The sequence below is a fragment of the Desmodus rotundus genome, chromosome 8 (genome assembly GCF_022682495.2).
Source record: "Desmodus rotundus isolate HL8 chromosome 8, HLdesRot8A.1, whole genome shotgun sequence".
Taxonomy (NCBI): Eukaryota; Metazoa; Chordata; class Mammalia; order Chiroptera; family Phyllostomidae; genus Desmodus; species Desmodus rotundus.
In genome coordinates this window covers 1695311-1719200 of record NC_071394.1, presented here as the reverse complement: position 1 = coordinate 1719200, position 23890 = coordinate 1695311, and the positions used below count along the sequence as shown (strand labels likewise).

The window sequence follows — 23890 nt, the reverse complement described above, 5'->3', positions numbered from 1 at the left end:
AAAAGAAAGCGTGAACCGATTTTGTAGCCTGTCAGCTGCACAAAAAGACCCAGGGGGGCGGGGCTTGTGTCTGAAGCCAGGCGCTCCCCTGCTCCTCTCTGAGGAGGAACGTGGGAGGATGCGCTCCGTCCAGCTGAGAGACGACGGCCAGAGGACTTCAGCACAGAGGGTGGGGCGAGCACGCAGACACGCTCGTAACCGCTGCGGGGATGCGGGTGGTGACCAGACGGCAGACTGTGGCAAAGTATAGATCTGCAACCACGCGGGAGGAAATGAGAGCCGGAAAGGAGAGGGCAGAGCAGTCTCGGTGGTGGCTGTATGGGGGTTAGAGTGTCAGCAGAAATGGAAAAATCGGATGTTAAAAGGTTAAATGATAAAACAAGGGACTGGGGGCATTAAAATAGGTTTGTAAGTACAAAGGTAACAACTAGAGCAAAACCCACCACCTTTCCTAAATCAAAAAACCCTCAAGATCAAAGAGTACACATCTTTTTTTAAAAAAATGGTATCCTGTTGTTTCATTTTTTAATTTTATTTATTTATTTTTAGAGGGGGGAAAGGAGGGAGAAAGAGGGGGAGTGAAACATCAATGCGTGGTTGCCTCTCGTGTGCCCCCTGCTGGGGACCTGGCCTGCAACCCAGGCATGTGCCCTGACTGGGAATCAAACCGGCAACGCTTTGGTTTGCAGGCCCGCACTTAATCCACTGAGCCACACCAGCCAGGGTGGTAAGTACACATCTTGTAGAAAAAGAAATGCAGCAAATGTAACAAAATGCACAATTACAAAACGTTAGGACAGAGTTGAGAGTCAACATATCTGTCATATCAGTGAATGATACGTACTGGAATTAACTCATCTACTAAAGGAAAAAGCTTTCCAATTTGGATCACAAATCGAGACCCAAGCGCAGGCTGTGTGTAAGCTAACGCCTAGAACACCTGGATTCCGAAAGGGTAAGATGAAAGAATGGACACATGCCTGCTGGGAAAACGGAAAGGAATTAAGAAAGCAGAGGACGTGACCCTGATAGCGGACAGAGTGGGTTCCAGGCCCCACAGCGTTAAAAGTGGTGAGGCGGGGCACGTTCCAATGCCGAACGTCACAGTTCGCAAAGGAAGTGCAGCATTTGCGGACACGTGGGCCTCGGATAAGATGGCAGCTGCCTCTGTGAAGGAGAAGCCACAGGAGGTGGAAGGAGGCATAGACAGAATCACACTGACACCAGGAGGCGGAGCACACCTCAGTGAGCACAGCGCTCTCAGCCCGGACGGTCAACGCGGACACAGGTGGGACCCACGCAACCCAGTCAAGGCCAGTCCTGGGGGTAATCAGCAGGGCGGTGCCCAGGCCTCTCCAGGTGTGTGGTTGGCAATTGAAAAAAATATGCTGGTGAGCTTTTTCCTGCAAGAGGCTGCTCAGCTGCAGGTATGAAGGGGGTGGAGCCAGGGTTAACCCCAGTTGGGTTTTGCCAGCTGAGTGTGACAGAGGGGACAAGGGACTCGGGACATGTGCAGGGAGTGTGTTTGATGCTGTGAGATGGAGTCTACGCTGGTAAGGAGGGAGGTGGGGACAGGGGAGGGGCTGGAGGCTGTGGAGGGCAGAGGCCCACTGAGGTGCCAGCCGGAGCGAGCTGGGAAGGCGGACGGTGTTTGGGAGTGGGAGAGGTGCTGGCGATGGGAGAGGACCGAGGGGAGGGGTGACTGTGGGTGTGGGCAGCTGAGGGAGGAGGAGGACAGGACCACGGGGAGAGAGGAGATCCAGGTATGGGGAGAAGGTGGGTGGAGGGAGGACCGTGCAATCCCTGAGATCCGATGTGGAGCGAGCAAGAGGGTGGCCGTGACCAGTAGCTACTGCTTCAAGGCCCCACAGAGGAGCATGGGGGTGGTATGTAGCGAGTGGTATAGACTGAGGACCTAGGGTTCACAGCTGAGGTTTTGGGGACCCCAGCCCACCTTCAGACTCGGGTCTGAAGGCTGTGGGAGAAAGCTGGCCCCACCCTGAGGGCTGTGGTGGCCTCTGGGGAGCAGGAAGAGGGTCCGGGGAAGAGCAAGAAGGAAGTGGGCTCTGGTGTTGGTTGGGGGATTTGTGAGGGGCCCTCTCCCCGCAAGCAACGGGGCTGCAGCTGGGCAGGGGTGTTTGCGCAGAACGCAGAGGATGAAAGGCGAGCGGAGCCTCCCCACCGCAGCAGGTGCGCTCTGAGTGAGCAGTTTGAGCAGGTTCGCGGGGCTCCTTTTGGACTGGGAGTGGGGGGAGGCTCAGGGTGGGCAGGGGTGGTGAGGGAAGTGGGGCCGGGCACCTGTCCAGGCGTATGGAGAAGTCCAGGAAGGCAGCCACCAGCTCGGGGGCGTGGTTCCGGGCCAGCAGGGTGACGGCGAGCAGGACATCTTCCTTGGCTTGGGGGATGCGGACAGAGCTGAGCTGCAGGTGGATGGCCTGGCCCAGGTTGGCAACCTGTGTGGACAGGGAGAGAGTTGGGGAGGTAGCTGGTCTGAGTGCGGAGGTCGGAGGTCAGAGGTAAGGTCAGCCATCCTGGTGAGCCTACTGGGGGAGGGAGGTCCTGCCCTGGGGAGCGTGGAGCCCCTTCAGACATGGCCTTCTCCTGAGTGGGGAGCTTGAGTGGGGAGACACAGGCCTGTCCGGGGTAGTCTGAGGGAGGAGGCACTCTGGCCCTGGACACCTGGTCAGAGGGGGTGTCCCCGTCTAAGGGGAGACAGTCCCACTACCTTCCACAAGGTGTCTGCAGTCTTCCCAGTCTGCCTGCATGTTGCCGGTCGTCAGGAGGGTCGGACACGCCCACCTTGTTCTCTCCTGACCCCGCCACTTCAGCGTTTGCTGTCCCCTGTGCCTGGTAGGCCTCCTCCTCCTGCTGCTGGTGCCCCCTCGCCCACCCATGCTCAGCTCTAGCGTCCGCAGGGCCTGCCGTTAGTCTCCCTCTTCCTGGAGGCCCCCACCCTGCTGGGCACACCCCATTGCCTTTGCATCTCCTGTGCTGCCCAGTACTTCTCTCTTTGGGGTCTGTCCCCTCTGTTAGACCAAGAGCTCCTGGAGGGTCCAGGCTGTGCCCCTTCCTTCCCCATGTCCCGTCCTACTGCTCCGTCAATGCGCCTTTGCCCCTTGACCTTGCAGACACCACCCAGGGCCCTGCACCCCAGCTTGGGCCCTCCCTCCCTCCCTCCCTCTCTTCCTTCCTTCTTCCCTTCCCTCGTTCATTGGAACCTGTCAGGGTTGGGTCTGTGTCTCCCTGATCACGCTCACGCTCAGGGCCACCGCCCTGGCCCAGAGGCCCTAGCTCTTGGGTGCTGAGTGCTGGGCCACCCCTCCGCCCCTGCCCCATCTCCGTAGGCCCTCCATGGGTTCCCCGCCCCCTCACGGTCTCCAGCTGGGCCCCGTGCTCCTGGACGACAGTGAGCAGCATGCTGGCGGCCGCCTGCACACGGAAGGGGCTGGTGGAGCCCAGGCCTTCGATGGTGGTCCAGGTGAGGTCGGTCAGCTCCGCCAGCGTGAGACGCTTCATGACCTCCTGTGGCAGCAGGTGTGGGGGCAGCCGTCACTGCGGTCGCCTCTTCCCGGGGCCCACTTCCCACCTTTGCTTGTTCCCCGCTCCTGTGCGCCAGGCGTCTCAAGTCTCTGAGCACGAGTGCGCTCCTGACCCCACTCCTCCGGGCCCCCGATACATGTTCCCCATTATGCAGTTTGATCGCTCCTGCCTCTCCCCGAGCGGACGACAGCCCAGGGGCCAGGGAGGGAGGCGTGATGTCCACCCTAGGACGGAGGCCAGCTCCTTCCTCGCTCAGACCCTAGCTAGGTCTGTTCTCCAAACCTTCTGAGATCTACCACCCCGGTGGGTTACCAGACCCCACCCCTCTCTTGTCACTTGTCCAAGGGAGAGCCGGAGCTGAGCACCCACCCTCTGTGTTCTGGGACAGCGCAGGGTGGGGCAGGCTGCTCCTTCCCAGGTCCTGGATACTACACTCCTCGTAACTCAGTCCACCTGAGGGCCTGGGTGCTCTGTGGTTCCTTCACCATGGTCCCCATGGAGCTGGAGGCCAGTGGGACCTTCCCTTCCTGCTCTGCCTCTGCCTCCAGCCCAGGTCTTATGGTATAAACCAAAGCCAAGCCAGGTGTCCCCTCTCTGGCCTGGACAGTTTATGTGCTGTCCTCAGGGCTTCAGACCCTCCACACTAGTCCTCTCCTGACCGGCCTCCCTGGCAGCTCCAGCTGCTCTGGGGGGCACGGGGCCTGGAGGCAGCCAGGACTAGATTCGGGACCCGCTGGGCCCTCACCACTTCTTTATCATTTGGTTCCACTTAACAGCTGTTTCCTGAAGGCTGGCTGTCCCACCAGGCCCTGCTGAGATCCCGCTTCTGGGCGGGAGTGCGCGAGGTCCGATGGGGCTGGGGGCAGGGGAGGACAAGCGCGCCAAGGGCAGGGTCTTCATGAGCCGCGGGTTCAACACCAAGAATGGGCTGGCCGAAGCTACCCCACCAGACCGTGAGGCCCCACGCAACAGAGCCCGTGCATGCCAGCACCCAGCCCCACCCAGGGCTCGGCCTCGCTCATCTTCCGAGGGTACGCAATTCAAATCAGATACGAAGTGTCACAGAGATACGGGAGTGCACTGTGGTGATGAAAAGGACCCTGGGGAACCACTGGATGGCCCCAGCCATTGACCAGGGAAGAGCTGGCCGAGGTAGACCAGATGACTGGGGGACAGGAGAGCTGGGCCAGGCCGTCACAGGGGGAGGGTTTGACATCCACTGGGTTAAGAGAGGCCCCTGCGGACATGGGGAGGGCAGGATGATCCTGTAAAAGTCAGACTCAGAGGGAGGGGTGTTGTCTGGTGCCTCAGAGACACTGGCCATGATGGCCGGGTGGGGGCTGGGTGCTTGTGGAGGCTGGGACTTCGCCTGTGTTACCGAGGGAGACCAAGGCTCAGAGAGAAGGGGTGTGTCCCAGGGCGGAGCAGTGAGAGATGCAGCTGGAACTCCAGCCCAGGCTGCTGGCCCCTGAGTCTGTCCCCAGCCTCCTCCCTCCAGGTCCCTCTCCCCCCAACTCCCCTTTCCCAGGCCAGGGGCCGGGGCTCCTCCCAAAGCTCCCAGTCAGCCACCAAAGACGAAGGAGAGATCCTGGCCTGGGTTTTAATTCTTGCTCCAGCCAGGCTGCACCGGCAGCCGGAACCCTGTCAGACGGGGTGGCGGTGGGGGTCGGAGCAGAGCATGGCCACGGCCCCCCTCCCAGACCTGCCCACAGTTCTAAGGGCTTTGACCTTGATGACTTGGGAGCTGCCGAGCTGGAAGATTCGGTCCTTTGGGAGTGCCACCTCCTGGGGGGCGGGGAGGGCGGCCTTCTGGTCTCCGCTGCTCCACAGCAGGGCTCCGTTCACGCTGGCCTGGGGCTGCTGCTCCGGGACCAGCGTGTCTACCTGCGAAGCCTCCGCTGGCCAGGGGCGGCATTAGTCAGTGGTGAGTGTGGGGCAGAGGTGGGCTCGGGGTCTGGGTTGGGACAGGCAGGAGTGACAGTGGGGTCACTGGTAATCGGGGTCGGGCCTGTGCCCAAGTTTGGGGATGGGATCCAGAGAGGTTCTGAGTGTCTGGGCGAGTCTCTCGAGGTGCTACGGTTGAGGTTAGAGGGAGGGTTGGGCAGACTAGGGGGAGCTGAGCTGGGGAGCGCGGGTGTGGGTTCGGCAGGGGGTGTTGTTAGGTGGGAGTGAGTCTGCTGTGCTGGCCCCAGAGGCTTACCTCTCTGGCGCATCAGGAGCTGGTAGAGTTGGCCCAACCCTTCCACGCTGGAGCCCTGGGTGGCCCGGTCTGGGTCTTGGCACAGGATCCCCAGCATGCCCACCAGCTGCCCGACCCGTTTGAAGTCCTCCTTTGGCTGTGGGGAGAGTGCCGCTGAGGGCAGATGCCACTCATGAAGCCCCCACCTGCCACACCCTCACCTCCCCACGGCCAGTGTCAGAGTGGACACCCTCCATTCATGTGGCAGGGCTGGGACTCAGGTTTGGGCAACATGTAAGGGGTGGCCGAAAAAACTCAGAAATCAAGAGAAATCACATGTTCATGTAATAATTAGAAAAATCAAAATGAGTGGAAAATCCCCACAATGAAGTAAGTTTCAAAACTGTAAATAGAGCCAGCACAGGGGACTCAACATGCCCATGACCTGGCCCCACTTGCCTCGCCCTGGGGCCAGGCTGGGGGTCTCATACCATGTTACCTTCGATGGCAGGCAGCCGCCCCTGGGCCAGTGTGCCGAGTTAATTGTTTAAAACGTCACATTAAAACATTACTGTCTCGACGGTACAGTGTTTTGGCGTTCCCATCAATGTCACGCCCGAGGCGAATGCCTCACCCTGGTCCCACTTCTGTGCTGTGGAAATTGATTTTGAGTAAATGGAAGCCACTTTGAACCCCTCTCGAGGGTCCTCCCCGTCACCGGAAAGCTGGAGGAGTCTGCAGCGCAGACCTCGCTTCCCCAGCCGCACCTCTTGCCTGCCAGCCTCTGGGCCTTCCTGAGGAAGGGCCTGCCAGGTTTCTGCTGCAGAGGAACTAATTTCCTTATCCCCCGCTGAGGGTCCCTAAGGAATTCGTGCTGATTCTGGCGGATAGGAGTACGGCTCACTCCCTGAACAGGGCTCATGTGGATTCGGCCCAGGGACGACAGCAACAGATGGAAGAGGGTAAGCTGGGGCCCCTGAGCGGTGGGGGGCTGTGGTGGGCAGAGGGCGGCAGCTGGGTGGTGGGCATCCCACGCAGTAACTGCTGACCCTGGTCTGGGGCAGGGCTGCACGCCTTCCCAGCCCTTCCTGGCCCCCCGCCTTCGGAGTCCCACTGTGTCCCTCTGAAGAGGACGCATTTCCTCCCATTTCGTGGGTGAGAAATGGAGGCACAGGGTGGGGCTGCAGGTGCATTGACAAGAGCCCGGCCTCCTGGGTCACGGTTCAGGACACCTGGGGTCAGAGCCCAGCTGGGGGGACTTGAGAGGTCCTTCACTCCCGCTCAGCCTGTTTCCTCCTATGTGAAAAAGGGGTCTCCTGGCCACCGCAGGACACTCGGGGATCCACCCTATGTGGTGGCAGGGGCGCAGGAGGCCCTGAACCTAAGCACCCTGGAGGGCTCTGGGAGGGGCAGTTTGGCTGGGACAGCAGAGGGGTGTGGGGTGCGGGGTCCACGCCAGCGGGTCCTCACGTCCAGGTAGAGGTTGAGGCTTAGGAATCTGAGGAGGCCCACGCAGCTGTTCACAGCCCGCTGCCGCTCGTGCGCTTTATCCGACACCAGCCAGGTGAACAGGTGCTGCGGGTGGGCGGGCAGAGAGGGGTGCTGCAGCTGGGACCCAGGCGCCGCCCTGCCCCAGTCCCACTCCAGGCCCAGGCCCGCTCACCCACAGCCCTGTCTCCTCTCGGACATCCTCTTGTGTTGCCTCCCAGGCTCAAACCTGCCTGTGCTAGGCCGTGCACCACCCCTCCTCCACTCACCGACAGCAGGAAGTGCAGCTCGTCCGCGGTGGGGTTCTGTGTGAGGAAGGTCTGCAGCAACTGGTCCAGGGCCTCTGAGGTCTTGTTGTAGAGGGTCTGTGTGGGGACAATGAGGGGGTCAGGCAGCTGCCAAACCCCAGGGGGTGGACGGAGGGTGGAGGCCACTGCGGGGCTGAGTGCTTCTAGCCTCTGGGTGTGAAGGGTGCCCACTTCCTGCAGACGGTCCAGGCCAGCTGCCCACCAGAGAGCATGCCCCGGAAGCGGCCCTCACAATCCTCATTTGGCAGCTGGGGAGACCGGGCAGGAGGGTGGTCTGGGCCTGCCCAGTGGGGAGGCAAGCTTGTCTTCAGCGGGGCTGGCTCCCTGGGCGTGCAGCCTGCTCAGGCCCTGGCCTCAGGGGGGACTGTGCTGCCCCAGCACCACCCCGAAGTTCTTCACAGATTTACACAGGAGTCCCGTACTCTTGTTCTGGGGGGGTCCTGGCAAGTCACGCAGCTGGTGCCAATTCTTGGGTCCCCCCCACGAGGCCCCTAATCTTTCCTGCTTGGCTTGCCAGGCAGGTTCAGGCAGGGAGGGGGCCACAGAGATGACCTAGCCCACTCTCCATCGGAGCCCATCAAGCAGAGCCCTTGGGTGCTGGCCATCAACTCCCTGGGGGCCTGGGGAGCTCCCTTGAGCTCTCCGACCTGCTGCTGCTGGAAAGGTGGCCGGCACTCGGTCAGCACCAGCTCCCTTCCGAGGCATGCACAGCGGCGGGGCTGGAGCCCCTGCCCCAGGGCCTTTTCCGCGAGGGGCCATGGGCACCGGACCCGCACCTGGATGTTGGGCGGCTCCAGAAAGAGGCAGGTGTGTCTCTCTAGGACATCCAGCAGCGGCAGGGCCAGCACGCTGTGGAGGCAGATGGACAGGAGTCGCGATTTCTTCTCCAGGTCCAGGGGTGGCCTCAGCTTACTGTGTAGGGGACAGTGGATGGTGAGGGAGGGGCGCGGGCGCTGGGTTTGGGAACAGCCAGCAGTGGGCGGCCGGAGCACAGCCCCTCCTGGGACTGAGGCGCTCCCTCCCCTCTCGCCTTTCCCGCATACACGGCTGCCTTTCCCAGGCTGGCCCCTCTGTGTCCTGTGGCAGGCCTCCCATGCAGGTGGCTTCCGGAGGTATTTGTGAGGGACTCTCGAGGCCCTGAGCCCCGGGCACCTTGTGCGGGGCAGTCTGGCAGCTCCGCAGCTCCGGCCACTCTGTCAGGACTTGACCCTGGTCTAGCCACTCTGGGGAGGGCCTGCCTGCCGCCACTGCCACCTGCCGAGGGGTGCTTGGCTGTGGCCTGGCGTGTCCCTCTGCAGTCAGAGAGCGTGTGGTCTGAACTCCCTGGGCCTCTGCTTCCTAGTCAGACTAACCAGTCCTGGCCAGGGGAGGGAGGCCAGGTTCCCCTCATCCCGCCCGTGGGTGGAGGGCTGCGCTGGCATCCTGGAGCCTCCCTCCCTCCCCTTCCTGGGCTGTTGGCTGGCGTCTAGGCTCAGTTTCCCTTTGTATTTCCTCCCCCGACGGCTGAGTCTGCCCGACACTCTGCCCGAGGCTGGGAGCTTGCCCTGACTGCTCCGACCTCGAGTGTCTAGGGGAGTCCTCTCACTCTGGGGGCCCAATGCTTGGGTCTCTATGAGCTGCCCACCCCCAGCCACCATGGCCACCATGGCCCTTCACAGTGGGGCCTTGACTTCTGACCTCCCCCTGCCTGCTGGCATCACGCCCGACCCAAAAGGCTGCCGTCTGATGCCGAGGAAGGCCCTGCGCGGGGCCGGGGAGCCTACCAGAGGCTGGAGATGAGGTGGATGGCCTGCTGGCGAGCCGGCGTGCACAGCGCATCCTTGGGCTCCTTCTGCAGCAGGACCTGCCAGTGCGCAGGGGCAGGCTGTCGCTCGAGCCAGCCGACCCCACTCCCGACACCAAGTCCGACCTCTGCCTGAAGGCCTCAGCACCCGGCACCCCCGGCACCCCACAGGGTCACGCTCCAGGTCCTCTCCCGCCGGGTAGCCTGGCCCCCACTTAGGGAACGAGGGCATGGACTTGAGACTCTGTCTAAATGCCGGTTTGCCCCGCACCAGCTGCTCGACCTTGGGCGAGCCTCCCAGCCGCTGTGAGCTCCGCTTATTCGCAGGCAGCACGGCCTTGTTGCACGTGTTATGCGAGAAGAAAGGCGCGCAACGCAGGGTCTTCATCACGGCGGGAGCTCAGCAAACGGGAACTGCTCCTACTGTTATTTGGGAATCGTCCACCACCCCTGTGTCCTCCCCCGCCGGGGCTCTGTGAGGCCGCAGTCTCTGCTGGTGACTGCTGGTCTTCTCTAGGTCAGTAGCAGCAGAATGGGTGGCTTCCGTTTTTCTGGGGCTCAGCGATGTCCCCTGTTGGGGGAATGTGCCTGGCCAGCTCAGGGTCAGTGGACGGACCAAGTGAGGTGGGGGACATGGATGTGCTTCCCAGGGGGAAGGCCTGTGAAGGGCTTAGAAACCTGGCTGTCCCTCCTCTTTTCCAGTGGGGCCTCCTGTGAAGTGCTGCTCTGAGGGAGGGGCGTCCCCGCCCGCGCACCCTCTGCCCTGGACCGCACTCACCATCAGGCAATCCAAGAGCTCGGACAGCTGGGAGAACTGGTAGCTCTGGGCGCCGCTGGTGCGGCTGATGGCCTCCACCAGCATGAGGACAGCAGTGAGGAAGCTCTGCTTCAGGGTCTCGTTCTGGCGTGTGGGGTCAGGCCAGGAAGCAGGGGCGGGGAGGGAGGGAGAGAGTGGGACCCTCAGTCACATGTGGCAGCAGGCCATGCCAAGGGGGAGAGGGGGCGGCCCAGGCACTGGACGTACCCAGGAGCTGTAGCGGAAGAAGAAGATCATCCGTGACAAGATGTTGTCCACCCATGGGAGGATGTGGGCCTTGGCCTTGACCGCCATCTGACCGTAGGCCAGGAGGATGGTGCTGCTGGCCCACTTCCACCGCAGGTCCTCTGAGGCCTGGCCCTGGGCGGGCAGATGCAGAGCGTCAGGGCCCTGCTGGACCTCCCCACCCCCGCCCCGGGGGAACAGTGATGGGAGCTGCCCCAGGACCTAGCAGGGGACTGGAGACGGGACGCTCTGAGGGGTGGCGGGCCTCGGTTTACCTCAGCAGAAAACAGGGAAAAATGTTTCTGTCCGTGGGAGTTATCCGGGGTGCAGTGGCTGGTCTGTCCACCCCCGGGGGCACAAGGTTGACCTCTGGCCTTGTCTTGTGTGTCAGACAAGACTCCTGGTCAAAGAGCTACTGGCAAACCCAAGCAGCCACCATTGCCACGCCGGGAGCTGTCACAGAGCACTTCCCAGCATGGCTCATCTCAGCCTCCACAACCGGCGAGGGCAGAAGGGGAGACTGAGGCACAGGGGGCCACCCTGCAGGCTGGCGTAGAGGTAGGGCCAAACCGGGGGCCGGGATGTCTGGTCCAAAGCTTGTGCCGGGGGGGCCAGTGATCCCAGAGCAGTACCTTCGGGGAGAAGCTATGGAGGCTGCACTTGATGGGGTCGCTCTGGCCAAAATGCTCCAGGACGGCCCACGCGTCGTCCAGGTGGCGGGCTGCGGCCAGCCCCACCGTGATAGCCATGCCCTAAGGGGTGGGGGAAGACGGCCAGCATGTGGGGTCCCAGGACCAGGCCTGGCCCCTCACTGAGGGTGTGGAAACTGAGGAACTGAGGCTCAGAAAGGGAGGGGCCTTGTCTGGGGTCACCGACGTCCACCTCCCGCCCCGCACCCTCTGTGGCACTTGCAACTCCGAGCCCAACCCCGGTGGGGTTTCTCCTGTGGGGTCTGGAGGGTGGAGGGCGGCAGGAAGGAGGCGTAACTCCCTGCAGGCCTGTGCCCACCCTGCCCCCTGCCCCCGGCTCTGAGCAGACAGGAGCCAGAGGTCAGAACGACCCAGGAACTAGGTGTGTGACGCAAAGGGGAACCCGAGCTGTGATGCGACCGGGATCAGGCTGAGCCTGTGGGCAGGGTTTGTCAGTAAGGGGCGGGCGAGGGCTGGTCCTCACCTCCCTCTGCTTGGGCCACCGGTGGGAGGTCTGCAGGAGGGCCTGCAGGTGCGTTCTGACCGTGGCACCATTGTCCTCAGCTTGAAGGATCAGCCCATAGAAGACGAACAGGAAGGCCTAGGGGAGGGTCGGCTTCCTGTCCTGAGTCTGACCCCGCTTTGCCCGTCCCCGGGCCACCTGGATGACCTGCAGCCGCCCTCTGAGGGCCGTCCGCTGCCTGCCTGGTGGGGAAGCTGCAGGGGTGGTCTTTGAGTCTGGCCCCCTCCCCCTCATTTCTCTTGGGCCCACAGATTTCTTCCTGGGGCCCGGGCCCTGCGTCCAGTGGACGGGAGGCGGAGTGCGGCCCACCTTCTCGGGGGGCTGCTCCTGGTGCGTCTGGTCAGGCTTGGTGAGCGCCCACAGCAGCTCCTTGGGCCAGGCGTCTGCGTTCAGGAACTGCACCGACTTGGCGGCTATCTGCGAGCAGCGGGGGGGGCAGGGCTGGAGCCCCTCCCTGAAAGCTGGGGCCCCTCCCAACCCCCCACCCGGCCCCTCCCTGACCCCGGCCACTCAGTGCTCTGACTCATCATTGGCCTGCTGCCCCGTTCCCTCTTCTGGGATAGGGTCCACCAGGAGGAACCCGAGCCCCTGGAGGTGTCTTTGTGGGCGGGTGTGTAATTGTGGCTCCCGCGTCCTTGAAACAGGATGGCTTGGAGCTTCTGGGTCTCCTGGGTCAGACGGGTCATTTGTGGTTTTTCAGGGCGTTTGGCTGTTCTATCTACACGGCCCTGTTCCCTGCAATCTTGCCGTTGCCCTTGCCGCTCTGTGAGTGGGGCTGTGGGGGGTGCCCTGTGGGTGGTGGATCCAGTTCCTGCACTGGCCCCTCAGGGAGCTGTCCCTTCGCCTCGTCGGCATCCCCCACCTCGGGCTTCAGTCGCTCCCCCTCGTTTGTCCCTTTACGGACTCTCCTCCCTCCCTCCTCTAGTTTATTTCAGAATATAAAACACACTTCAATCAATTAATTAATTAACATCTTGATCCGCACCTGAGTATATGTTTTTTATGACCCGCATTTTGCTGTATATAAAGTGCATGTTTTTGCCCTGAGTTTTGAGGGAAAAACGAGGATGCGCATTATGCTCGAGTGTAGTGACGACCTACCACGGGTGTGACAACCCTGCGTGCAGTGCGTACACAGCCATGGTTGCTGGTTGCACGTTTTACACACACAATATGGTGATTTGACAGAGAGGAAGGGAGCGAGAGACAGACAGAGAAATACTGATGGGAGGGAGAAACCGTGATCGGCTGCCGCCCGTAGGCGCCCGGACCGAGGGTGCATCCGCGACCCGGGCGCCTGCTGGGGCCTTTCCGCGCACGGGGCCATGTTCCAGCCAAAGGTGCCACCCAGCCAGGGCCCTCCTCTAGTTTTATTCCTTCTACTTTGGGTTTCATTTTCTTTTCTTTTCTTTTTTTTTTTTTTGAGAGCTCCTTAAAGTGATGGCTTTGATAACAGATCGGACACCTTTTCTCTTTTCTAATATAGGCATTTAGAAATAGAATGTTTGCCCTGGCTGGTGTGGCTCAGTGGGTTAAGCGCTGGCCTGTGAACCAAAGGGTCACTGGTTCAATTCCTGGTCAGGGCACAGGCCTGGGTTGTGGGCCAGATCCCCAGTGGGGGGCACGTGAGAGGCAACCACACGTTGATGTTTCTCTCTCTCTCTTTCTCCTTCCCTTCCTCTCTCTCTAACAAATAAATAAATAAAATCTTTAAACAAATAAAAATAAAAACAGAATTTTCGTTCTCTCCACTGCTGATGGTCGAGCCACACCCATTTCCACATGTGGCGTTCTCCTCGTCCCTCAGTTCCCCGAGTGATTTCTCCTGGGACCCCTGGGTGCCTTGCAGCAGCTGTGTTGTCCATTTTCCAGCTATCTGAAGTTTCTCCAGGCCTATTGCTGCTATTGGCCTTTAACTTATGTTCTGGGCTGAGCACGTGTGGGCTCGATTTCGGTCCTTGTGCGTGTAGGAACCTCGCCCGGGCCCACAGCGACTGGGTCTGGGTGACAGTGCTGCCCTCCTTCCAGAGGAATGTCAGTCAGATCAGTCCGGCTAATGAGGTTGTGCACGTCCTCTGTAGCCTGATCTCCTGTCTTATTTGTCTATTAGTTACTCGTGTCGCCGCTGCTGCTCGTCTTATTTCTGCAAGAGCACAGATAACTGGGACGGTTCTGCTGCCGCGGCCATGTGATGATAAACACGGACACTGGACAAGCCCCGTATGTGGACTTTATCCTGTAACCCTCACGACACACCCCTGAGCCGGGTACTTTCATCCCCATTGGACAGGTGAGGAAACTAAGGCACCGAGAGACAGTGTAGGTCTGCCGGGACCTGGCTGCAATTGGTTGAATTTGGACTTGAACCCAGGTGAGCAGGGGGTCCCATGTCTCTCCTCCCAGCCACACAGGCCCTTGTGTGGGCAGGTGGTCAGAGACGGACCCGGCACGGATACCACGCCTTGGCTCTGGTGTCTTCAGTCCACCCCAACCTGCTCCCTGCTGCCTGGCTCAGAGATCCATCTGCCTTTGCATCCTCTGGGGCCTCTCAGTTGTGGGCCCCACCCCCAGGAGGGGTGGGAAGGACTTCGTATGCTCGGGGCACCAGCCCTGGGCCGTCCACTTAGGGGCCAACATTCAAATCCCAAATGCCCCCGGGGACCAGCCCCGTGACTGTGGTCCAGTCCTCTCCCCTCCCCAGGCCTGTTTGCTCATCTATAAAGTGGGGCTCCCCACATCCCCACGTGTTGGTGTGCTGCCTGCTCCCCTCTCCCCACTGCCCTCTCCCTATTGCCTGGGCTCCTTCCCTACCTTGCTCAGCTGCTCCTCCCAGCTCTCCCTCTCGGCCTGGCTGAGGGGTCCCTCTGTGGGAGAGAGCAGTTGCTGGAGGCTGGCCTGGCGGCCACAGCCAGGACCGAACCTCAGGCTCCATGTCCTCTGTCCCTTGGACCCTGGGCTGAGTCAAGGTCCCTGCTTGTCTCAGCTCCAGGGTGGAAGTGAGCTCTGAGGACTGAACTGTGGTTGAACTTGGGGTCCAGAGCCAGCCTGGAGTTGTGGCCCTTCAGGCTGTGCTGTGTGATCTCAGGGGGCCTTGGGAGGCTCACCAGTGGCCCTTGGGGGTGTGCTGGGGTCCCCACAAGGGGAGAAAATAAGGCTGAGAGAGGTGGACATTGTGAGATGGGAAACCCAGCCTCAGAGGGTTTCAGAGTTGACCCTGGGGGTATCAGGTCACCCCAGGCACAGGGGAACCTCTGCCCACCCTGCCAGTTCCAGGGCAGGGCTGCAAAGCTGAGGTACACTGGAGCCTGCCTTCTCCCAGACCGCAGTATTTCCACCCCCCAGCACGGTCTTTGGGGCCACATTGTGTCCTGCACCGTCCCCACCCTCTTGCTGACACTGCCAACCAATTCTTCCCTAAGGTCCTGAGGCATGTACACCATTCCCTCCTCAAAATCCTCCTCCTCCCCCCAGGCACAGCTGAGACTTGGCTGTCTCCTCCAGGAAGCCTTCCCTGATGGCCACCAGGACAGCCCAGTGACTCTCCAGCTGAGCACTGGTGATCTGAGCTCACGCAGTGAATGGCTGAAGGAGGGCCCAGTGAGAGCTGGCATCTGCCTTCCCGTGAGCTCCTTCCTAACGGCAGGGAGCCCAGCATGGGCCGGGCCTTCGTCAGCATTTGCTATCTGCACTAGCTAAGCCCTCATCCTAGCAAGACCCCAACTTCCAGTGGGAATGGGGCAGCCCAGCAGGGCAGGGCTACCCTTCCACAGGGGTCCCGGCAGGGGCCGGCAGGACTGGGGGGCTGTGGGGTGCTTGGTGGGCGGGATTGCACTCTGCCTCACCCCCCAGCGCTCTCCCAATCTCTCTCCATGACCTGCCCCACTCCCACCCCCACTCCACTGGCCTGGGGGCACAGGGTAGCCTGGGGCGCCTCAGGACCCAAGGTCGGGATGTACCTTGAGAGGTCAACATGCCCATCACGTAGAGGAGGCTGCGATGAGGGAAGACGCCTGTCAGGACCTCAGTCTCCAGGTGCCGGGCCACCCGCCGCCACGAGTGCCTGCAGACGGCCACCAGCAGGTTGCTGGCCGCGTCCTGGTACGCCTCTTTCAGCTCCTGTGGGCAAGGGGGGCCGATGCAAGAGCATAAGAGCGGGCACTGCGGCACCTCACACATGTCTCCGGCCTCTGCGACTGGCGGGGGTGGGGTGAAGCGGCTGAAGAAGTGGTCAGGGGCCAGATGCCCTCCCCAATGCACACACCTGGGCAGTCCTGCAGCTCTGGGGGCCTGGTGTCTGGAGGAGCTGAGAGGGTTTCTGAGCTGGGAGGCTGGGTGTCCTCCAGCACCGCCAGGCCTCAGCCCCCAGGCCGGGCACTGGACCGGGAGGGAGACACAGAGCTGTGATGTGGGGGTGCAGGGGGCCTAGGGCTCACCTCTACTCCACAACAGACTCCACACCCTATCAGCCCACCTGTGTGTTCTGGGGCGCCCAATCGACCCCTGACCCTGCAGACAGCCCCGTGGGGGAAGGCCTTGGACGTGGGAGTGAAAACAACCCACAGCCACAAATGCGATGAAGCCCGGAAACAAGTAGCTCGGGGGAGGCAGAGGCCAAACAGAGAGATGGAAACTTCCAGCAAAACCCTCTTTAATATCCTCTGACAGATAAGAGAAGATACCGCATCTGCGAAAGTATGAACAGCGTGGTAGGAGAGAGGAACATTCCAAGAACGAATCAAGATGTCTTGCAAGTTAAAGACGCAGAGGCACGGGTGGGAAACTCAATTAGGAGGGCTGGAAGATAAGGACCGACTTCAGAGGGTGGGACAAAGGACAGAGAGATGGAGGAGGAGAGGAAGATAAGGATATTAGCAGCCTTCCAAAGCGCCTTATCTGCGCCATGGTATCCCTGGGGCCGGGAACAGACTCACAGGACATTGTCCCCAGTGAGCTAGTGTCAGCCACTTTCCACGAAGCAAGCGAGGATGCAGGCCCGCCAGGCTTGGTGGCTAAAAGCAGCCCCAGAGCGAGGCCCACCACTGTGGAACCGCAGAGTGTGCAGGACAAAGAGAAGGTTCCAGAAGCCTGCCCGCAGAAAGGCAGGCCTCGGATAAGGGAGCAGTGTTCAGATTGGCTCTGGAGTCTCCACAGCCACACCGGGGGCAGAAAGACAATGGGGGTAATCGTCGGCCATGCATATAGTCCAGGCGACTAGCTCAGAGGTTTCCCGAAAGGCATGGTCTCAAAGTCCTGCTTCCCAAACACACGTTCTCAAGGAGCTCCTGGGGCACCTGTCTGCTTCGGGAGGGAGGTGACGGGGACAGAGGGGGGTTTGGGGAAGAGGGGGTGGAGTCCCTGACAGAGGTGGGCTCGGAGGCTGAGATGCGCTTGGCTGGCCTGGACCTGCCCGCCTCTGTGAGTCCTGGACCAGCACGTGGCCCCCACAGGAGTGCCGGCCCTGCCCCGGCTGGGTTCGGCCCCCCGCACTGCCCATACCCGCCGCAGGCTGCCCCAGGGGGCTCCTGTCCACCCTCGGCAGGGCTGCAGCCTGGCCGCACCTGGACACCCTGCAGCCTCCCACAGCCGGGTCATACTGCCCCTCCCCCAGCTCTTCAATATTGTTATTATTAGTCTGTCAATTATACATGATGCCTTGCACTTTTAAAATGTGCCTGATTTACTTTACAATACTGAGTTAAACCCCTTTTCTATAACCTAAAAAGAACTTGAGAAGAATATCGTAGGGTATGGACACTCCTCTTTTTCTGACTGGGGCAACATGCAGGCCTCTCTGTGGGGAGCATGGAATTCGTCACACCCGCGTTCGCCAGCTGGGCAGTGACCGCAGGCAAGTCTCCTGAGCGTAGCCCCCCAGCCCCTCCATCCCTGTCGGGGGCTAAATCACGCCCATTCCTGCCTCGTGGGGTGCCAGGGCTTGGACCCACGGCGGTGACTGACCACCACTCTCCGGTCACGACTGCTTATGTGTTTATTGGTTCATCCAGCCTGGGGCTGCCCTCGGCTAGTGGTCTGAGTGGGAGCCACAGGCCCCCAGGCCCTGGAGCCACCCCAGCTGAGACCGCTGGCCGGCCTGGGGCAGCCCCTGGAGTGATGCCTGGGGGGGTGCGGTTGGTGGGTGGTCCAGATCAGGACCTGTGCGTCTCTGTGTGGGACCCTGAAGGTGGGTGACCCAGGGCTGAGTGACAGCCCGGGGGGTGGGTGAGACTCACAGAGACTTCCAGAGGCTGGGGTGAGGGAAGCACGGGGGTGGGGAGGGGGCCCGGAGCCCACTGCAGGGCAGGGGCCTGTGGGGGGAGGGTGCTGAGCTGCGGCAAACATCAGCTCTTCCACTGACAGGGCCTGAGGTCCAGACAGCAATGAGCTCTCTGGGCCTCACCTGCCTCAGCTGGGAAATGGGTACGTGAGGTTGTCCCTTGGAAGGGGCCGGTGGTAAGAAAATGGGAAAACGGACAGGAGTCACTTGGCCAACCCAAGGCTGGGCCGCCCCAGCATCCTTGGCTCCCTGGGGCGGCTGTCTGCTTCCCCAGGAGTCGGGGAGAGGGAGGCCCACCGTGGACTTGGTCATGTTCTCCAGGGCCAGTGTGATGAAGGTTTTCTCCCAGCTCTCCTCCAGCGAGTCACTGACTCCGATGACTGTCTCCAGAATGTGGAACAGCCGCAGCTTGTGCCAGCTGGAGACCTGTGGGCGGCAAAGCAGGCAGAGGCTCAGGGCCACGTTAGGGGTCGCCGTGAAAGCTTGTGGGGGGGTGGGGCGGGGGCCCAGGGGAAAGATCCCAAGTGGATGCATTTGGCCATCTGGCCAGTAACCAGTGATCGAACACCTACTACGAGCATATGCGGGCCTTGAACTAGGTTTTGCAGAGACAGATGAATAAAAGTTTGTCTCTGTCCTCAGGAACTGCTATCGGGTTTCAAGTGTTCCATCTCTAAAGCCAGTTTATTTAGGCATTCCTGTGTCTACTCACTCCTTAGAACTCACACGCCGTCCCCAGCAGGCATTCACCCGGAGATCCATCCCACCAACGATCCAGATCCATCCATCCACACACCCACCCACCCATCTCGGCCTCTGAATGGCTCTGTGACTTTAGGCAAATCACTTTCCTTCCCTAAGCCTCAGTTTCCTCACCTACGGGCACCATAACATCTGTATCACGAGATTATTCTCAGGTCAGTCAACTCTTATGGGACCACTTCCCCCCTCCCTGCTCAGCCCTTTGGACATATGAGGAGATTGACTCGGCCCAAATCACGTAGCTGCTATGTGGAGGAGCCGAGATTCGAGCCCGCCTTGGGACCCAGCCCTCCCCTGCCCCCCGCCTCCTCGAGTGGCCGAGCAGCGCCCACCTTGGGGTTGTTCACGAAGTAGTCATGGATGGTTTCCAGCACCAGGCTGGGGGCCTCGTGGGCCATGTTCTTGATCTTCTGGACAATGGAGCTCAGGTGGGTGGAGTCGGAGACACTCAGGTCTCGGAGCATCTTGAAGCAGATTGCTAAAGCGCATGGCAAGGGCGTGTGAGGGGTGGGCTGTGGGGGGGGGTGGGGCACCGGCAGGGCTGCGTGGGCTGGGCACGGGAAGAGTGGTCTGAGAGGGAGCGTTGGAGCGCCGGGCACATTCCTGGGCCTCCTGGCCGTCCGGCCCTCCGTTCAAGATCCAAGCAACAGGAATGCACCTCTATTCCCATCCGTTCATCGATTCAGCCAGCTTTTCATCCATTTATCCGTTCATCTGTCATCCACCTCCCCACCGACCCATTGTCCAGCCTCCTCCACATTCACACACTTGTCTGTTCTTCAGTCCATCTGTCCCTCCACTCATCTGTCCATCCTAACACTCACCAATCCAACTGTTAATACACACGTCCATTCGTCCACTCATCGATCTGTCCACCCATTGATTTGTCCGTCCATCCATCCATCCATCCATCATCCACCCATCCTCCCATCCATTGACCCATCATCCATCCTGCTCTCTCTCCACCTATTGGTCCCTCTGTCCAGCCAGGCCGCACTCACTGCCGCTCACCCTGCGTGGTCAGAGGGCTGGGTTGGGGGGCTCGGAGAGGGGTCAGGGCCCGGCTGTGTACTGAAGGGTTCTGCAGCCCTGGGGGCCCTGCCCAGCACAAGCGGACTCTGGTTCTGTGGGGCGGCCGCTCGAAAGGCTCTGGGCACTCAGAGGGTGGGCGAGGTAAGTCCTGACTGCGAGGGAGGGGCGGTCACCTGCACTGCAGGCTTTCTCCAGGAACTCCCTGTGCTCCCGCGGCGCCAGGGCGGCCTGGCTGCTCTGTGACTTGCACAGGAGGATGGTGGTGGGGTGAGCCGCTCGGTCCCTGCGGGAGGAACTCTGAGGTGCCCTCCTGTAAGACAGGTCCCTCGAGGATTCCGACATGTGGGAGGAGATTCTGAAATGGAAAGGGGTCCTGGGTGCCTGTGCCTGGGCACAGGGGACACTGACAGCACCCTGGTCGGGTCAGGCTGGGTCCCGTCCTCTCAGGTGTCCGCCCTTCTGTTCGGCGGATGGACAGTCTGGGGGGCGGGGCAGGAGTCTTGCCGCCTCAGAGACACTGTTGAGTTGGAAGTATGCTGTGGGCCTGGGGGGGCGGGGGTCCTGACTCCCCAGCAAGTGTTGGCAGGCCAGACACGGTGGGTGGACCAGGGTTCAGTGTAGGGCATCCAGCCTCCAGCTCTTGTCGGACTTGGAGGAGGACCCAGGCTTCTCAGGACCACGCAAGTTGCCCCGGCCACCATCTGTGCCTGCCAGGGTCTGGGGCGGAGGCCAGAGAGCATCCGGAGCAGGTGGGGACTGGGGCATCTGAGAAGGAGGGTGTCTCAGTGTTTCACCCGTCCACGTGCTTCACCATGTTCGAAATGTGTCAGGTCACGTCATTCAAAACGGGAATCCTCCCGTGGTTCCCCATAAAAAAAAAAGCTGTAAGAACTAAAACGTGAGTTTATCGAATTTGCAAGTATAAAGTCAGTATGTAAAAATCGGTCCTATTTCTATAAGCTAGCAATAAGTAATTGGGAATTGAAATTCAAAAGGCACCGTGTATAATAGCACTAAAGATGATGAGACAGGTTATAAAGATGATGCGACGTACAAGTTATACGTCTTGTACATGAGACGTGCAAGCCTACAAATGACTGCAAGGTCTCTGCACCGTGAAGTGCAAAATGACAACGAGAGAAACCAAGGAGCCTTTGATGAGAGGAGACATACCACGTCCTGAATCGGAAGACTCAATACTGTTGAGACATCACCTTTCTCTAAATGTATCTGAGTGTTTATTACAATTCCAATTAAGACCCAGCAGGATTTGTGTGTGTGTGGTAATCAACAAGTTGTTCTCAAAATTTACATGGAAAAGTAACAAATGATTTCCAGATTTGTTGCAAGGCTATAGCAGACGAGACAATATAGTGTGACGGAAGCACAGAAATATAAATAAATGAAACCAAGCAGAGTCCAGAAAAAGACTCACACGTACAAGGCCAACTGACGTTCGACAAAAGTGCAGAAGCAATTGAATTCGGAGGGGACAGACAAGCGGGGGGCAATTATTGGGTATATACACGTGAAACCTCCTGATTTTGCCTCCATCTATGTACAAAAATTAACTCAAAGTAAGTCATAGACCTAAAAGTAAAACTTAAAATTCTAAAACTTCTAGAAGAAAATATAGGAGGGAAGCTTCATGGTCTCAGATTAGACAGATTTCTCAGATGGACACCAACAGACTATCCATAAAAGAAAAGAATCATCAAACTGGGTTTCATCCAAATGGAGAGTTGCTGCTTTTGGAAAGCCATCTGGAACAGAGAAGAGAGGCTGTGGACTTGGGGGGAGTCTTTGTGCACCCCACTTCGGATAAAGGCCTCCACCCAGAATACACAGAGAACACAAACTCACCGAGAACCTGTCAAAATTGGGCACAAGACTGGAACAGACCCCCCCCCCCCCCCGCCCCAGGAGATAACAAAATGGCGAATAAACAGCAAAATGCTGGGCCCCCTTCCCCGAGAGGGAGACGGAGGAACAGCCCGGTGGACACCGTGACCCAGTGACCAGAACAGTGTTGGTCACGGGAACGGAGGACAGCAAGTGCAGAGGAGGGCGCAGCCTTGTGGGACGCCTTCTGCCCTGCGGGGTCGGGGGGCTGGGAAGCCACGCAGTGCAGCCAGTAAGGGGGCAGCTTGGTGCGTCCGGAGGGAGCTAGATGTACGTAGTTCAGCATCCTCCATGGCTCTTTCACACCTAGGCGCTGGCTCCAGTGCAAAAGCAGCTGATGCTCAGACCACACTCTGCACACACACGGTTAGAGCGGCGTTATCTGCAATAGCCGCGTGTGGGAGATATCCATGTGTCCTTCAGGTGGCGAGGGCAGAAACCGCGTTCAATCCGGGGATACTGCTCAGCTAACAGGAACCGAGTGGCCGAGAAAGGCCGCCGCGCAGTGATTCCTCAGCGCGTTACCAGGGGGCAGAAACCTCGCCCCCAAGCTCCACAGCGCCGGGCCAGGCGCGGTCCTCCCGGCCATCATCCATTCAGGGGGTGTTTGTTCAGTGCCTTCGGTGTGCCGGCACCGCCCAGGGAACAGAACCCACCGAAACCCCTGCCCTCACGGCTGCCATTGTTGGGGGAGAGATGATGAGCAGACAAAGAGCAAGGCTTGGTGCCAGCTGGGAACAGGGACATGGGGGAATCAAGGGGGATGCGATGGACCAGCTGTGGGGGGTCAGACTTTAAGAAGCCTGGTTCAGGAGGTTGGCTGAGGACATGCTCAGGGTGTGGCTGGCTGACTGAAGAAATGAATGAGTGATGAATGATGGGAGGCCTACTGGGAATAGGGCAGCTCCCCCAGCTTCCCTTCTCGTCACCTGACCTCTACCTCGCCATCGCCTCCACTGCGCCCAGTGGGGGTGGCCTCACACAAGCCCCACGACCTGCGGGACACAGAGTGGCCTGTTCCAGGCAGGACCCGTGGCCTCTGCAGGGTGGTGACGGTTCAGACCTGGGCCCTGACCCCGAGGCCCGCATCCTGGAGAGTGCGGCCTTCCACATGAGGCCTGGCTGGCGCCAATTCCGTGCCCGGCAGGGCCCCTGCCCAGGCCGAACTGGCCACAGGCACCACTGCCACCTGCTATCTTGCCCCAAATCGGCACCCCTGCCCTGCCTCGACCAAGATGGAATGTGGTTCTACTACAAAGAAGCCGCCAGAACACGACCAGCTGCAGACATGGCGAAGAGGAGGCAGGCCTGACCGCCCCCACGGAGACAAGGGAGCGCACATCGGAACGACAGAATCCGCAGGTCGAGGCTGCTCCCAGAACAGCGCACAGGGAGGGTCTCGCAGGCCCCCCTGGCTCCAAAGCTGAGTCTGGGGGGCTGGGTGTTCCTGTGCCCCAAGGAAGGTGCCCTGCAGCTTGGGGCTGAGCGGGCAGAGGAAGGTGGAGCTGCCCCTGGGGCCGCCCAGGACACTCGGGACCCTGGGGCCCGAAGCTCCGAGAGGAGCCCTCCTTGAGGAAGAAGCTGAAGCTCAGGAGAACAGGAGGGCAGCCTGTCCGCCTGTCCACTCCCACAGCAGCCGTGCGGACTGCACCGACATGCGGGTGGCCGCACCTTTGGTCCTCACAAGCAGTCTGCAGCCGAGTGGCTGACTGCAGTTTCCTCCCTCCCAGCCGCCCCCGCCAGCTTCCGGTGGTTGCCGGGGCCCCTCCCTCCCTGGCGCCTGGGGGTCTGCCCTCACGCCCCACAGGGAGGCTTTCTCCCTAGAGAGAGAGGGAGAGGCCAGGGCCCCTGTGGGAAGCAGGCATCGGGGTCCTCTCCTGGGCTCCCACAGGTCCCAACCTGGCGCTGGCTGACCTGGGGTTCTGGGACAGAGCCGATGACATGCTGTCAGCCATGGAGTGGCTGCCTGGCTTTTCCGAACGCTTCCCGTCCATGTTCGGGTGTGATTAGGAGAACCCTCAGGCCCTGTCCTCGTGCCCGGCAGGGTAGCCCTCTCTCTGGGCCTCCCCTGCCAGGTCCTGCCAGCCCTGACCTCACCCCTGAGGTCACAATGGTGCCTGTGTACAGGGCAGCTTTCCAGGGACAGTGTGGTGAAACTGGACACGGTGGTCTGGGCTTGTGTTCCCAGTGTGGCCTCGGACCTGACCTTCCGTCTCTGGTTCGCAGCTGGGCCCAGAGACCCCTGGGGCCAGCCCCCACTGACACTAGGCTGCAGCCTTGGGAGACCCTGCGACAGAGGACCTAGAAAGCTGGGCCGGGACTCCTGGCCCAAGAAACCCTGGGCCAGCAAACGTGCGTTGTAGGCAGA

At 60.6% G+C, this 23890-nt stretch overlaps 1 protein-coding gene across 1 annotated transcript in view; it reads right to left on the bottom strand.

Moving 5' to 3' along the window:
- LOC112315388 (maestro heat-like repeat family member 5) overlaps positions 1-23516 on the bottom strand; it is a 33835-nt gene extending 10319 nt beyond the window's left edge. The window contains exons 1-20 of the mRNA XM_024572071.2: positions 23437-23516; positions 19794-19975; positions 18921-19066; positions 18124-18252; positions 15509-15668; positions 14364-14416; positions 11862-11969; positions 11514-11630; positions 10973-11092; positions 10323-10469; positions 10077-10199; positions 9279-9358; positions 8202-8427; positions 8163-8165; positions 7477-7572; positions 7190-7294; positions 5741-5876; positions 5269-5438; positions 3373-3522; positions 2299-2453 (exon numbers count right to left, since the gene is read on the bottom strand). Of these exons, the coding sequence (XP_024427839.2) occupies positions 2299-2453; positions 3373-3522; positions 5269-5438; positions 5741-5876; positions 7190-7294; positions 7477-7572; positions 8163-8165; positions 8202-8427; positions 9279-9358; positions 10077-10199; positions 10323-10469; positions 10973-11092; positions 11514-11630; positions 11862-11969; positions 14364-14416; positions 15509-15668; positions 18124-18252; positions 18921-19066; positions 19794-19975; positions 23437-23516 (2486 nt within the window). The remainder of the gene's footprint in view (positions 1-2298; positions 2454-3372; positions 3523-5268; positions 5439-5740; positions 5877-7189; positions 7295-7476; positions 7573-8162; positions 8166-8201; positions 8428-9278; positions 9359-10076; positions 10200-10322; positions 10470-10972; positions 11093-11513; positions 11631-11861; positions 11970-14363; positions 14417-15508; positions 15669-18123; positions 18253-18920; positions 19067-19793; positions 19976-23436) is intronic.
- Between the last annotated feature and the right edge of the window lie 374 nt (positions 23517-23890).